Raw genomic sequence first — 16,354 nt, 5'->3', positions numbered from 1 at the left:
GTTGACATTTTTAATGAGTATGGTCAGTTATTGTGTAGAATGTCCGTTAGGTTGGGTTTCTCTGATGTTTTCTCATGGTAGAATTGGGGTCATGCGTTTTCTGTAGGAACATCAAAGAAATGTTTATTCTCCTCAGTGCATCATTTCAGGAGGCACAGGATGCCTATTCCTCTTATAACTGGTGATATTAACTCCAGTCACTTGGTTAAGGTGGTGATCGCCAGGTTTGTCCACTAAAGGTTAGGGTTTTTCTCTCTTTGTAGTTAGGAAACATTTATGAGGAGATATTTTGCAACCATGTAAATATCCCATTATTCCTCAAATTAAACATTTATCCACTAGCTTTAATGTCCACTGATGTTTCCTGCCTGCCTCTTTTATTAGCATGGCTGTCCCTTGATGATTTTATTATTTTATTATTTCTACATTTGTTAGTTGGCTTTTTAAGAAAGAACTTTCTCTTCTCATGTAGGTATGTATACTATATATGTATTAATACATATTAATTTTGTATTTGTGACAACATGGATTCCTGTATTTTTATTTAATCCAGTGGATTATAATCCTTTAATGTCATTATTTGTTTTGATGCTCAGATTGCCCCAGATGTGTCCTGCCCTTCAAGCTGGTTTCTCTGTTTTGTCATGTCACCATAATGTTTTGTGTACTTCCTTACTTTATTAGTGCCATGAGAATGTCCAGGTTCAAGCTTAACTTGTGTCTCCCTGACCCGGCCCTGGCATCGCCCATTTTTCCAAAAAGCCCTGGTTCTTTTTAGTGGAGAAGGGTATTTAGAAGCTGGGATCCGGGGACCAGGTGTGCACATTCCTGCCACTGTACCCCTGCTCCCAGGGCTTATTAGGGTGCAGATCTAGCATAGACATGCACAAACACACCCGTGCGTATTTGTGTACACATACACGTGCCATACACTTCTGTGTCTGTTTTTATATACATCTGAAAAAGGATGAGTTCATACCCATACCTCTCATTCCAGTTCACCATTACAGTGTTTCTCCCTTTCCATAGTTGTGCTCCCTTCTTTGACAGAAATCTAGCTCCCATTATACATCATATATTTTCCTGCTCCATCCAAGAATCCACAGAAACTAGTTTCAAATAGTGGCTCACCCAGACCTCTACAAAATACAAACTTACCAGCTGAAGTTCAAAATGTGTTTAAGGTTCTCCCCCCGTTTCCTGACAAGGCCACTAAGGCACGTGGAGACTAAACAGTGACTGGGAGAGGGCAGAGGTGGGATGCAGACCCAGGGCCATCTTCCCCACAGCCTGGGTTTCCCTGTGGGGATGTAAAAGGGAATGCATGGTGGAGGCCACCAGAATCCAACTCTGCACAAAGATGGGGACTAGACCCGCAGCCTCCCCTGCGGACAGTTCTCTCGCAGACTTTTCTGCTCCGTGGCTGCTCACTTGGGGCTGGGGGCTTTTCCATCTCTCCGTAGGCTTGGAGAGAGACAAGTTCGACAACAAGACTGTCACCTTTGAAGAGCACATCAAGGAAGAACACAACATGTGGCACTATCTGTGCTTCATCGTGCTGGTGAAAGTGAAGGACTCCACAGAGTACACTGGGCCTGAGAGCTACGTGGCAGAAATGATCAAGGTGAGCCGGAAGCTCCTGGAGGCGGCTCACACTTGGGCCGGGACCGCAGCTCTGTCCTCGGGGCGAGCAGCACCGTACAGGAGCCAGCGAGCAGGTCACACAGCAGAAAAAGAACGTCTAATGTGTCCTGGGCTACTGAGCTCTTAGCCTAGGTGAGGTATTAGACTCTAGAGTTTGTGTGTCCTCTCAAGTGAACTGCAGAAGCACCAGACAGGTGGTATCATCCCCATTTTAAAGGAGGAAACAGTGAGGCTCCACGACATTCGAACACGGCCACCTAACTGGGGCTGGGCTTTTAACCTAGATCTAACCCCACAACCTGATTTCCCATCTCTGCGTACTCAGCCTCTTTTCTTCGTCATGGATCCTTTTCTTTTTTCTCCTTAAATAAGACCTGGTCCCTAAGAGATAACTTTAAATAATGATCAGTTGATGGAATTCATTCAGCCTGGTTTATTTGCTCATTTGTTTGGCCTCAGTCTAGCCTTTCTGGGAGATGCATTGCTAATCATTAGGAAGGGATCATATAATGGAGGAATTGGAGTCCCGAATTAATCTTCTTGCTGTTGGGGAGCGTGACCGCCGTGTCCTGGGAAGAGGGGAAGCTGCCCCGGGTTTCCAGAGCACTCCTCTCGGTCAGGACTTTGCAGAGGTACCAAACGTGTGCTGTGGGGCTCCCAGGGCAGCTGTCCTTTCATACCTGTGGTTTCTGAACTTCATTAAAATGTTCAGGGGCATTGGTAAAGCGACGGGGCCTGAACTGTGAAGTCTAGGGAGCCTCTGTGATTTACACGAGCTCGCTCTGGGGAGAGGGGGCTACAGTTCACTGACTCTCCTTCCAGTTGCCAAGGACTTAAGCACTCAGCCTGATAATGAGTTATCCTAAACGGACCCGTCTGTGTTTTTTATGCAGATGTGATTTTAAAGCTTTTACTATAAGGAAATCTCAGGTGATGTCTGTTCCTGTAAATAGCATCATTCATATGCGGCAGACTCAGGCAGGCTTTTAGTTTTATTGCTGGCAGGCCAGCAGTCACATGGCAATATTCTTGAGCACCCCACCCCCACCCCCATAGAACACCAGCTTGGAGGCCTCTGCAGGTTCCGGAGGGCTTTCGGGCGATTCTGTGCCATGTGTACCTTTGAGGTCCTTAACGTCGAATTCCATGCTCCTCAAATTTTAACATACATAGAACTCACCTGGAGATGTGGTGAGGGTTTGGATTCGGATTCAGGGGGCACCGTCAGGACTTGAGAGGGTGCACTTCCGGCAGGTGGGGGGACGCTGAAGCTGCAGGCTGGTGGGTCATGCTTGGAGTAGGAAGCATCCAACAGAGGAGACAAAACAATGCTGATTGAAGAAATGATCCTCTGAACTGGTGATGTGAGTGCCGAGGAGAGGGATTCTTAATAATCTCTAAGTATTTAGCACTCTATGGCTTGTAAAGCTCTTTCACATCTAGTACTGTGTTTGATAAAATTACCCTTAGTGGGGAACCATTCAGAAAGAACTTAGAGGGTAGAGAGAAATGGATGAGGTTTTACAGCAGAGATGACTTTTATTATTTTTTTTCTTAAAGATTGTATTTATTTATTTGACAGAGAGAGACACAGCGAGAGAGGGAACACAAGCAGGGGGAGTGGGAGAGGGAGAAGCAGGCTTCCTGCTGAGCAGGGAGCCTGACGCGGGCCGATCCCAGGACCCTGAGACCATGACCCGAGCCGAAAGCAGACGCTTAACGACTGAGCCACCCAGGCGCTCCCAGAGATGACTTTTAAAGGGGTGTTGAAAGAGAGAGAGTCATAGATTAGCGGAAGGAGAAGAGAAAAAAAATCAGCCGAGAGGGAAAAAAGGCAGGAGTTCCCAAATGTGGCTGCTGGGTGTGCTCCCTAACAGATGAAAGCCAGGATCAGGGTTAGTGACAGGGACTGCACCACAGCCGCAGGGAGGGAGCAGACAGGGAGGCGGCTGGTGGCACCGCGCCAGGTGGGAGCAGATCTGTTGTTAATTAGGAATTCTGTTGGTTGCCAGGGCAGATTTTCGGCTAGGTCTCCAGGGTCAGGACACATTAACTGAAAAGTTCTCCTAGCCCATCTTTTCCTCCGATTGTTGATATTGCCAAATGAAGATACTTGGTCAGCATTCATGGGACAGCGACCCGTCTGCATGCACACACAAATACCTTAATTCGCATTAAGTCCTGTAATGGGTAGAGGAGAGGACCTCTAGTTTTTACCCTTGTCACACATTCTTTTTCTCCTTCACTTTGTTTGCTTCTCTCGAAAGTATTTGTGCCCTGTCTTTAAATCTTCAGGGGCCAGTTTTAAAGCTTTCTGTTAATCACCTTACTTAACCGTCACAGAAAACTCTGGCGCACTTTAAGGTTTCTGTCTCAATCGTCAATCGTGAAGACTTAAAGGAGCCTTGTGAGCAGTCACCTGGTGAGGATTAAGGGCCAGAAGTCACCCCCCAGCCTCCCACCGAGCCTGCTTAGAGCCCATTGCTTGGCGACGCTTTGAAAAACCCAGCATTCAGTGTGCTTTCCTCATCCACATCATTCTTAAATTGTACCAGAACTTCTTGTCAAAAGGCCTAAAAATATGTAGCATCAAAAAATTCTTAACTCTGAGTGTCAAAGTTGCTGAGGAACCAGATATTTCATGCCCTTAGTGAGGGCTCAGGGAAGGGTTAGATGCACCGGCTGAAAGGCTGTGCCTTTGGCCAACACCATTTTCAGTGGTCACATGAGTCCCTGCCGGCCACTCCCTGGAGAGCACTCGCCACAGGAGGGTAGACGGGGGCTGTTCAGCTGGAAGCCCAGGGGAGCTCAGAGCTGCGGGGGAGCAGGCCACATGTCCGTGGCAGACCCATTCGGTCATACCCTGTGGAGGCAGCCACGGCCCAGAGACGAGTTCCTCTCAACATTCCTCCTGAGGAGGCAGGCCTCCTGCTCACCGCTTCTGGGAGGAGAAGGCTGGTGATGTCTTTGAGAAGCCGACTCTATTACTCCAGGATCAAGGAGAGGGGGGCAGCTAACAGCGTCAGAGAGGGAAGGAAAAGTCAGCTACCCTTTTGCTTACTTCACGTCCCAAAAGAAATCACGACAGGCTTTTTTGGGACTTGGGTTTCTCAGGAAAACCACCTCTTGCCTAGTGGCCAGAGGCTGGGGGTTTTAAGCTCTCCCTGAGCTCATGAATTAAGATCCTGGAGACTCATTAAGAACCGTGAAGTAACAGCTGCCCATAGACAACCCAGAAGAAGCAAACAGAAGAGGCCCCGGCTGGTCACTTGGAGGTAGAGGAGGAGCTTCACAGCTGCCCGGGAAACAACTCCCTGCAGACCGTGGTGTCAGGGATGGTAAATAGATTTTCATCTCAAAAAAAAACATGGAGACGGTGCGCTTCTTGCCAGAGATGGCAGCAGAGAACTTGGCAGCCAGATGTTCAGCCACACTTAATTTTCATCGAAACATGATAGAAGATTGTATATTCTCTTCTCTCTCCTTCTGGTCATGCCCTCTCTCCTTCCATTAGAGATGCACTATTCCCGGCAAAGCCAAGGCCAGGCTCATGCCTACCATGAAGTCCTTGCTCCCTAAGCATTGGATTCGAAGGCAGAGAATCCAGGATGTGAGTCTCGGCTCTGCTTCTTCCGAGCCACGTAGCCCCAGGAAGTCATGGGGCTTCCCTGACCTGGGTTGCTGTCCGGAAATGGGGGTTAACAGCACTTCCCGTGTCCACTGGGTGATGGGACCAAGGTAAATGTGGGGGACCGGGGTGGGGCTGGTGGGCCCTTGAGGAGGCAGGGAGTGGATGCCAGCAGGGCCAGACGGACACACAGAGCAGTCGGCAGGGCACCAGAGCCCTGCCAGCAGAGAGCTGACGCAAGCATCGTGTCCTGCACTTCACGGCTGTGTAAGATGCCTTGGCTGCTGGCACGCTGTTGCTAAGAAAAGTCAGAATGGGCATCTTGACGCCAAGACGTTCCTCCCATGGAAAATTCCTGCTTCTTCCTTGCTCTTAAATTTAAATGTTTTAAGTGCTCTTAAATGTTGGAGCAGGACAAAGTTGACATTCTCACTCTTTCTCCATCGAACAGGCCTCAATACCGGGGACTCGGACCCATGTGTTCAGCTGCGTCCTCCACTCACAGTCATTACCCACGACCAGGAGTTGGGGTGACGTGGGGAGTGGCCCCCGGGTCTGTGTATGAGATGCTGTCATGATTGCCCCGGGTTCTGTGCACATGGCCGAAGCGGGTGCTGTCGCTGGCACTGCGTGGGGGGAGCCCAGCACCCCCGTACCTCCATGCAGAACGGACAGTGCCGTTTGGATGGGAGAGGCAGCCTCAGATTCGTTGACTCAGGCCCCAGACAGGGCTGTACTTACAGAGAAATGTGACTACAGAGTGACCTCACTTAGCCCCGGCAGCTCAGGGCAGGAGAAAAACCCCTGAGCTTCCTCTCTCCATAGCAACTGGATGTTTGGGGCTACCATGCAGAGTTTTAGTGGCAGCCTTTATGAGAAGCAAAGTTTTATTAGCCCTGAACTACATTTAAATTTTCACGATAATTGATGTACCACATGCTCTTCTTAAATAATTTAACATTCTTTGACTTCTCTCTCCTGCTGACTGAAATGAGAATGTGTTAGTCCATAGACGATGATTTGATAGGCCATACAATCAGATATATTTAACCTGGATAAGTGGTAAATTAGTTGTATCTTTGCCTGAAGGAATTTAAATATTGCACAGTGGGCAAGTTGTACATAAAAGATTAAATACAGGATTCCCAGCGACGATTCAGCAGCCCAATTTTCTGTGACAGTCTAGCTCAGGAGAAAAGCCAGTGCTTAATCTGTTAAGCAGACTAAGTTATTCTTGAAAGTTAAAAACTCCAGAAATATTAAGAAGGAAGGTCAGTAAAGAAGACCAAACTATAATTTAATAAATAGCATCTATTTTGTTAATGAAATAGATTTCCCTTCGGTATCTTGGAATTCTACCTTGAAAAATAAGTTCTATTTTCAGAGGCGTGTGTTTGAGTGAATGGCCGGGTGGTCAGGCGGAATATTCTTCATCCATATTTCAGCATCCCCCGCTCCCTGGAGCTACTCTGGCCCCTTCTCTTCTCCAGGAGGGCGCGCTTAACTGACAACTGGGCCGGCTGGGGAGAACCTCCTCCCGCCACAGCCTGAGTGTCAGGAGATAGGCCGCTGCTTCCGGAGGAGTGGACCGGGCTGTGCTTTGCTGTAACAATGGCAGATTGGATAATAACTCTAATAATAGGTCATGTTTAATCAGTATGCACTGAAATAAATGCTTGGCATGCATGGTCCCGTGTAATCCCCAGAACAGCATTTGTAGGTGGCGCTGCCACCATTTTACAGGTGGGAAACTGAAGCCCAGCCAGGGTGAGCAGCTTCTCCAGGGTCCCCCTGCTGGGAAGGGCTGCAGCTGAGACTCCCATCCAGGGCTGCTGAGTCAGAACCCACCCTGGGGCTGTCCTGACATGCGCACGTGCAGCGTGGTTCCCTCTGTGTTCACGCACAACCCTCTGTGTCAAGGACGTGCCGCCGTTGGTCAGGCTGAATCTGGTTTTCCTGCCTTGGACTGGCTTATCTCCCAGGAGAATTAGCCACCTTGAAAAGAGGCCAGGCCCGGCAAAGGCCCCACTGGGGTAGGGAGAAGGACCTCCTGGGTGATGCTGACTGGCTAACGCACAAACCAGCGAGACGGAAGCTCGGTGCATTCGATGCGTGTTAGTTCTCTGAGCTGCTGCCAGCACTGCTGGTTAGGCAACCACCTGGAGTCGAATACTCCAGGGGGTTGTAGACATGACGAGAGTTGGGGAGAGGCAGAGCCAACTCTTGCAAAGGGTGTATCTGAAATAGGGGTTAATTCGGACTTGGTAAAACCTGAGAAACGTCATTACCCTCCCCTGAGCCTGGAACAGGGAATGATATTCCCTTCGGTGGCCACTATTTGAGGGAAGAGAGGTGTCTAAGTTAAAGGGGAAGGAAGATTCGCCAGAACCATAGACAGACGGGCTTCCACACCAGGGTGACTCATCTGCATAGTTAGAACTCCCTGATAATTAGAATGTCTGATCCATCATCCTTTAAGCCTGGTGCTGACTTTTTCTCACAGTGAAAATAGACCGCTCTTGACTTCTCTCCCTGCCCCCTCCATCCCTCCGTCTCTCTCTCTCTCTCTCATGCTCACACACTATTCCACTAGAGATTTTCCAGTTTGTTCCATCTTGTATTAATTCACTTGACCTCTTCAGAAACTAGTTGTATAGGGTTATAAAAGCAAAGAAACAATTTTCCAAGTCTAAAGTAGTATCAGGTTAGCCAGTGAAATGCTCTTAGAAAATAGTGCCCCAGATAGGAAGGCCGAGTCCAGGAGCCTGCATTCCTGGAAAATGCTTTACTGAAAGCCCAAGTCAATTTGCATCAAAAAAGCCATGTAAGAGAGAGAGAGAGAGAGCTCTTTTTGGTTGGAAAATACCTCTTGGGTAAATTTCCCAAGCAAATAAATTCTTTTAGCAAATAAAGCACTACTAAACATCTAAGAGGAAGATTCGAAAGCCATAGGGCATCTGGCCTCAGCACTTGTGTTTATCTGTATTCGATAAGAAGACACAGGAAGCAAGCACAGTCAGAAAGCAATGTGTTAACAAGGGCAAAAGATCAAAATGGGAACTGAATTACCTACAAGTCACTGCCTTCTTTTAAAAGGGGAACTGACACAAGTCTCGCACCTTTCTTGACCCGAGAGAGAGCCTGGTGCTATGAAGTCTGCAGACAGGCACTTTCCAAAGTGAGGGCAGCGGCTTTCTGCCCGGAGGAACTGGGTAAAGGGACCAAAGGGAATCGCTCCGCACAGAAACACAGAAACAGGAGAGCAGGAATGAGTGGTGTTTCCTAATCAGATAAAAGCAAGGCCCTGGAAGTCTGCAGGGGAGGGGTGCTGGCAGGGGCGGTGTGAGCCGGGAATGTCCGTGTGGACACAGCCGTCCTGGAGGGTCTCGGCCCCAGGCAGTGAGAATTCGGGAGTCCCTAGCAGCCAGGACTTGGGAGTCCAGGAGAGGTCAGCAGCCTGTGCAGCCACCTCCCCCCCACCCATCCCCCTCATCTGTGCTTCATCACGTGCCGGGCAGGCTGCTTCCACGCAGATGTGCAGTAATGGGCTCGGACTTTTATTATGGAATTCCAGGGAGGATGCTGGGAGGAAGGGAGTGCCTTGGTAAGCTCCTGGGACAGAGATTTCGGCACTGGTCGTGCTGTATCATCAGCTTCCCTGCCTGACTTAGGGGGGCTGCACGCCTAGATGAAAATGTCCCCTGGGCTCCAGAAGTCCTTAGCCGTGCGTGAGGATGTGGCCTGTGAGGCTCTCCAATACGATTCCCAGCATGCTCCCGAAGTTAGCCGGCACCACGGCAGAGTTCGAGAATATCAGAGCAAGGGAGACGTGGAGAGGGGTTTGGCACTTGCTCTTCAGTGGCTGGAAACAGCGCGTCAGCAGCACTGGACTCGCCTCCCAGCCAGCCAGACGGGCTCTCGCCCCACCCTCCGCACTTGAGCTCGGGTTCGCGGCGGTGCGAGCGGCATGGGGCAGTTGCTGGGCTTGTGCTTCCCCGCCCGCGCTTACCACACGCTCTGCCCTCTCGTCTAGAGGCTCTGAAGTCACCCCCTGTCCCGCTGCGCACTTCACAGGTGCCTTCTTCTTCTTATGAAGCACTTGGCCCTGGGACCCCAGGTCTGCACTGTCCTCCGAACTCTGCACAGCCTGACCGTCACAGAGGGTGCGTGAGGCACTGTTGGTAACAGTGGAGTGGGACAGAGCCATAATCTGCCTGAGAGGGCTTTCTGTGCTAACTTAGCGGACAGGGAATGCAGTCCACCCAGCGAGCCCGTGCAGACGTGGAGCGCTGTATGCAGCAACTGTTCGACCAGTCAGCTGAAGACTGCGTTCACCACCGGTGCTGGTCTCCCCACTGTGAGCTGGTCCAAGGATGTCTGCACATGCTTGTGTCTGTACATAAGTACCTGCTTACACAGTTCCCCCAACTCAGCAGACATGGTAACTCCAGAAATGTATTTTTCTCCCCTTCACACGCTGGACGTGCCTTCCGCTCCTTGCCCCAGTGCTGACCCCACCGGGCTGCCTTCCTGGTCGCCTGCCATCCCAGACACCCTAACTGCACTCGAAACTCCTTCGTTTCCTCCTGAATCTAAACACTGATTGTAACTGATACAGCTTACTTGATTATAAGAACACAGTATGTAATGCATAGAACATACAGAATATGTTGACTATTGATGCCCATCAGCAGTAGGCTGCCGTTAAGTTTTTGGGGAGTCACAAGCCCTATGCAGATTTTCACGGTGCGGGAGTCAGTGCCTCTGAACCTCCATGATGTTCAAGGGCTAACCGTGCCTACACTCAGGAGTCTTTAAGATACCTCCTGATAACGAGGCCTGCAAGCGTGCTGCTAAGGAATGTGGGAATTGTAGGTGTAGTCCTGCATGTGTGCAGCTTACACAGGTGGACAAGGCTCTCAGCTTCTCCTTTCACAAACCCACTTCTTTTCAGGGCCTTCGTGTGACCACCTATAAAGTAAAGTTGAACCAAAGGGTCTCTTATGCCATCTTGAGTGCTACGGTTCAGTGAAGCAACTTGCGAAGTGCCGGGAGGAGTTCATGAACTGCTGAAGAGGGTCTTTGTCAAGAGCAGGGATGTAGGTGTCAGGAGGGAGAGAGGAGACCTATGGGAACAAGCTAGTCAATCTTTGGGGTCAGAGGGCACAGGGCAGGTGAGTAAAATGGGGGATTTGGAAAGGACTGAGGAATTGAGAGAATCTGCACATAGCTGATGATCTCTTTCACCCTTAAGAGCTGAAGCTGTGTGGCGCCTTTCTTCCACGCCATTCTCACGGCAGTGACAGTGCTGGTGACTTGCCCCTCAACTCTTGCTGGAGTCTATGAAGAGTAAGAGAGAGGGCTTTCTCCTCTCTGCTTTGAGTCTATCTAGGCAGGGCTGACCTTAAGTAAAACCGCTTGAGTCAAGAGTTTGCCAACATATAAACCCACAGGATGGGTTTATATGTTAGAGAGAACACTGTTTGTTGTATGTGAAACAGCTTAGTAAGGCTTATGGGTGTGTATGTGTCTGTAGGTTCAAAGATAAATGCCAAGTATTTTTTTCCTGAAACAACAGCGAAGAAATTTGGAAAGCTATTTAAGTAGGCTTAACAAAAACCAAAAACCATTACTTTATAAAGGTACTAAGAGATCAAAGTTGAAAAGTCAGGAAACCCAAAAAAGAATAGAGGAAAACCAACAGAAATTGCTAAAATCCCATACATAACCTCTGGGAACATTCTGGTAGATTTCTTAGCTAACTGAAAATGCAGGGGAAGTTGCCTAAGCAAAATGTCATGAGCCAGCTCGAGAGAAGGGCAAGGTACCTTAATTGTTCTTTATTGGGAATCTCCACTGGGCCAACCCTGCCTTGTCTGACAGCGGCTGCCAGCCCCACCTTACCCTCCTCCTCTGCCTGGCAGCCCAGGTGCCCAGGACCCAGCCGCGCCACTCTGCGTGGCAAGCCCTGCTTTCTCAAAGTCTCCAGGGCGCCCAGAAACCACTTCACCTGAGGGCCTAGAATGACTGAAAACCGTGATTCTGCAGCTGGCTTTTAGGGATTTCATCAGAAATGGGTGTGGTTCTCTCTACTGGCAAGGGCCCGTCTTTGTTACACTGTATGGTCCAAGAACGACTGTTAACTGAGTCTGGGAAGGCTAAGTGGTCATTCCAGACCAGCTGACGATTATATAACCCCTCTGACACCTAAAGTTGGGAGCACTGTGGGCAGCCTTCACGTGGCTGTGCTGGTCAAAGAGAGATGTGTATCTCTAATAGGGAATCCCATAGAAAGGCAGGAACTAACCGGACCTGGGAGTCAAGCACCACACGTGGAGTCAGTATCTGGATTCCGGGGCCGACTCTGGACTAGCTTTGTGACCTCAGGCTGATGACACTGATTTATAATTCTTTTGCTTAAGGCTTTCCAGCTTCTGGGACACTTTCTCATACTAGCTCCGTGGGGGCAGCCCTGTGATCTCTGTCTCAAAAAAACAGAAACAGAGACCCCAGTCGGTTAGTGACGCTTTCACCGGCACGCTGTCCTGTAGCACTGGGGCGTTGTGACCTGAAGTCCTTAGCTCCTGATTCAGGCCATCCCTCTTCCTGCTGACAAACTAATGTCACAAGGCTGTTGCAGAAAGGCACCTGGGAAGTGGAGGGATACTGTATGTGGTCTGAGTTCACTGTACTTTGGAACAGAGCAAAGTGGATCCTTGGATTTGGGACTGGTCATCAAATTCCGGGTGTGGGAGCCATTGTTTTTAATGAAGTTTATTTTTTAGAGCAGTTTTAGGTTTACATGAAAACAGAGCAGAAAGCACAGAGTTCCCGTATACTACTCCCTCCCCACCTCACCCCCCCCACACACACAGTTTCCCCTATTATTAACATTTTTTATTACTGCAGTGTATTTGTTTCAATTGATGAACCAGTATGACACATTACTATTAACTACAGATCAGAGTTTCCATTGGGGTTCACTCTTGGTGGTGCACCTTCTATAGGTTTTAACAAATGTATAATGACGTGTATGCCCATCACAGCAGCAAACAGAATAGTTTAACTGCTCTAAAAATTCTCTGTGCTCCGCCTGTTCATCCCTCCCTCTCCCCAACCCCTGATCTCTTGACTGTGTCCATAGCTGGGATCCATTTTTTAGTGTAGTTTTTAATGTATAATATTTCCTGTAAACAGCAATTTTAGAATCATTGAGCATAGTTAGAGATCATTGTCACCGTTTTTCACCCAAAGCAACAGATTCTGGGTTTTGTTTTTTGCTATAATCTTACAAAAGTGAGCTCTAAAAATGAATTATTTTAGTCCTCTTCAGTAAAAATAATCACCCCTGTCCATAAAAGGGGCAAGTAATTTAAAGTTTATTAAGTGTCCTATATTCCTGCTTTTGGAAAGTTAAGGATGATCTTCAGTCCTCCCCTGCCCCCCTCCCTTCTCTAGTCATTCCTATCCCCTGCGTGTCCCCAGGCTTTCTGGGAAAACCTGGTTTGTCATCCCGCTTGGTAAAATAAGGAGAAACACACTCGCCATCTGAGTCGAAGGGACAGTCTTTACCTTTTTGATTCTCCTCAGAGGGGGCTATGAAGGATCAAGAAGCCACGGGTCTCTTTCTCCAGGACCCAGCTTGTCTCCCGTGACCATTTCTTTTATCCTCATGCCCCACCCCACCCCCACCACCACCAAGAAATCTAAATTCTCTAGCCTGGCTAAAAAGGAACAAGGGATTCCGCAATAAATGTTCCATTGTTTACATGGTAAACAAAATTCTACCTGAGCGGACTTTCTCTGAGGAAGGTGACTGATTACTTCAGTCGTCTTTCTTAGAACAGCCTCTTCAGTTGAACCTGGGAAGAAGAAAAAAAACCTCTTCTCAGAATGATTAGCATTTGCATCATACAATCCAACTTCCGCTCCTCCTCCTCTCTGTCTCTGTCTCTCACTCACACACACACACACCCTCCTTCTTTCCAGTCAAGGACATTTCAAGAGGTCAGTACCGCCCCCGTGTCTAAAACTTCAATGTTTGCCTTTGCAGGGACTTTTCCAACTTTACCTAGAAAAGAACTAACCAGAACTTTAGCACTTGTGGTCAGCCTGCTTCCGGCTGTGGCTTCAGTCAGTTTGTCTGCTCTGACAGAGGAAGCGCTTGCTGTGACGGGAAGTGCACTGGCTGGATTGCAGGAGGACCAGGGCAGACAGTGCCTAATGACATTGGTATGCGACGTGCCAGCAGCAAGGGGAGCCAGAGAAGCACAGAGGGATGTCTCAGACCCAGAGTGACAGATGCTACTGACAGACGCTCAGTGAACCCACAGCCTCCCCCAACACCACCGTCCTGAGCATGCACGCGCGCGCACACACACACGCTGAACTCATGTACAGACAGAATGCCATAGTTGAAGGTGATTTTCTCAAAAAATGCGGAAGCCGAGACACTGAGACATGTTTTTGATCTTCAGTACACATAAAGGCAGGATTCTGCAGGCACTTCTAGACCTGCAGACTCTGACCGGCTGGAGAACCGTGTGCAGCAGTCCTGTAGCACTCAAGCAAGCACAGCATTTCCTATGAAAGTCTGAGTTAAGTACAAAGGAACTGGATTCAGGTGTTCTCTCTGCTCCTGTCCTAGTAATTGGGAGAGTCTAAACATCGTCCCTTCAAGATGTAGATTCTCTAGAGGGGGTATCCTGTCGGTAAGCAACCTTATATCCTGCATCGGAGCTGCTCCTGTGCAGGGTGTAAAATCAAAGGGAAGCTGAGAGAACAGTTTGGCTAGAACTGCTAATTAATTTTAATCACTAGGTACTCCTTGGTAATTTGAGATTTGACTTAACAGCTCAGGATGATTATTTAATTAAAATACTGGCAACACCGAGGATCTCAGATTTGGGGATTTACCTACCTCAGCGCAGAAAAGCTAATAATACATGCCATCCAAAGTACTTGATTTCTGCAGTTGAGCTGGTTTCCTACGGCTTAGGATTTTAGTGGGATTCCCCCACTTTAGATCTCATTGTTAAATATTAGAGTCGGAGGAAAGCATTGAGAGAAAACCTGTATGGTGATAGCCGGTAAAGATCTAGACCAGAAACCCTTTTCCAGCTCTGCACTGAAGGGCCCTCCTGAGCTGGAGAATGAAGGTTTATCCCTAGGATCAGGGTACGTGGCCCAAAGCAGCCTCGGGCCAATATGACATTTCTTTTAAATCTTGGATTTTATTTTTTAAATTTGATTCAATTTCATGTTCTGTTGTAGGGGCTATTTTGAGTTTAATATAAAAGTATTTTTAGTAATTTACCATTGAATGAAATGGACATTCTAAAAAAGATGCCTTATTTTCTGTCTGTGGTGTTATGGACCCCCGGGCCAGGCCTTCCTGCCCCAGGATTACAGGTATCTCATGCACAGAAGCACAAATAAAGCAAAAACAAAGGGGATCCGAGTGCACCTTCTTAGCCATGGAGATGAGGAGCATGGACGCCAGTAGCGGCCATCCTGATCCCGGCAGACCTCATTCATTCATCCAGCAGGTCCTCGTTAGGCACTCACAACCTGGGAGTCCCTCAGAAGTGACGGACCATGCCCCAAGACCTGCCCCCTGACTGCAGTCTGTGTGCTAAAGCACCTCGGGGCCAGGGACCAGGTTTGCTCGTCTTGAGACCCTCAGCCCTAGGCCGGGCACGGAAGTTATAAATGTTCAGTAAACAGTTAAGTGAAATCTGTGCATTTTGCATTTGTCCAAAGACCTTTCTGAAATCCTTCCATAGGAGTCCAGGAATCAAATATATCATGAAAGAAGGTGGGAACCTGCCACGGAAAACTTCTTTTAATCTGTAATCATTTGGTCACTTGCTGTTGGAATACAGAAGAGAAACTGTTGCTTGAGCTTTAAGCTGTGTGCAGACTCTTGCATCAGTTTTCTGTATTCTTTTGAAGACTTCATTAATGTCAACTCTATTTGGAAATCTGTGTTTTCTATTTTATGGGGGGTTTGCTAAGCAAAGGAACATTGCAAGATTTGAGAGCTAGACTAGCTAGAGCTAGACTTCAGATGCATTCTCTAACCCGATGAGGCAGTTTCCCACGTCCGTAGTGAGGTAGCTTCAGGTGAGTCCTCGTTACCCTACCCGCTAAAGTGGCTTGCACATGTCCCTCTTCCTGCATCTCATCAGGCAGGCCCACAGGGACTCCAGGTCACCCCTCGCCTCCTCCTTCCCTCGGCCAGCCCCCTGACCCCGGTCCTCTTCCTTCTGTGCGATTTCCTGCGCCGGTCTATCCCACACTTCAATCCTTTTACAGGATTCTACAGTCTAAGCTGCCCTCATCCCCCACTCCAGCCAAACTGGTTTCCTCCCTGTGCTGGCCCCACTTGGTTGAGAATGCCCTCATGCTTGCCTTTAGTTTGGCCAAGCACCGACTCTCCTTCAGGGCCATGGCCAGTCCTCACTGCCAGTCGTCCTCACTGCCAGTTAATTCTGACTTTGGCCCTACTCTCTGCCACTCATTTGACAGAGCACAGCCTGCTTTCTACCGTTCTTCTTTTTTAATGTGTGTGTCCACTCATTAACTAAACAACAAGTGTTGTGATGGCAGGAACCCTATCTCATACTTAGGTCTGCAGGCCATTTCCACTTGAAAGAGGTCCAGGAGGCAGCAATCGTGTGTGAGTTTTGTGTCTCTCTCTCTCTCTCTCACACACCATGCACATAAGGGAAGTGCCCCTGAAGCAGATGTTGAATATATATTTTTAAAATATTTCCTTCCAGGAAGCCAAAATGCTTATACTTTTGATTTGAATCCAAAGAATTAGCAAATATTTCACCCCAAAATATACTCAATAATAGCAGTTTATAATTCATTAGCACCAGATATTTGTCAGGGTCCCCTGTAAAACAGGAATTTGTTAGGTCCCTCCTCAGGACAAGTGACTTTCCTTTTCAAGACTCAGTTTTCTGCACTACAGATACAACTGTGACCGTGATCTCTAAACTCCTCCTTGGCATGACATTCTGTCACATCCCAATCGATGGTGTCTGCTCCTCTGAGTCTGACAGTGTAAATAGG

At 48.4% G+C, this 16,354-nt stretch overlaps 1 protein-coding gene and 1 long non-coding RNA gene across 9 annotated transcripts in view; one reads left to right on the top strand and one right to left on the bottom strand.

Annotated features, from left to right (window-relative positions):
• The window catches only part of ITPR1 (inositol 1,4,5-trisphosphate receptor type 1), a 338,656-nt gene that overhangs the window by 300,656 nt on the left and 21,646 nt on the right, over positions 1-16,354 (top strand). For 7 of the 8 annotated variants that reach the window (XM_064593522.1, XM_064593523.1, XM_064593524.1 and 4 more), the window contains one exon: positions 1,464-1,624. In XM_064593522.1, coding sequence (XP_064449592.1) covers positions 1,464-1,624 — 161 coding nt within the window. Of the gene's footprint in view, positions 1-1,463; positions 1,625-13,325; positions 13,693-16,354 lie in introns of all 8 variants that reach the window. The other variant, XR_010412086.1, reaches the window with a different exon arrangement.
• The window catches only part of LOC123833610 (uncharacterized), a 47,977-nt gene continuing 33,624 nt past the window's right edge, over positions 2,002-16,354 (bottom strand). Inside the window, exons 2-3 of the long non-coding RNA XR_006788306.3 lie at positions 13,061-13,134; positions 2,002-6,875 (exon numbers count right to left, since the gene is read on the bottom strand). This is a non-coding gene — a long non-coding RNA (uncharacterized LOC123833610). The remainder of the gene's footprint in view (positions 6,876-13,060; positions 13,135-16,354) is intronic.

Source organism: Mirounga angustirostris, unplaced genomic scaffold, assembly GCF_029215605.1.
Source record: "Mirounga angustirostris isolate CCGP_5_RB_7025 unplaced genomic scaffold, mMirAng1.0.hap1 SCAF_1, whole genome shotgun sequence".
NCBI classification, from domain to species: Eukaryota; Metazoa; Chordata; class Mammalia; order Carnivora; family Phocidae; genus Mirounga; species Mirounga angustirostris.
This window is presented reverse-complemented; position numbering and strand designations above follow the sequence as displayed.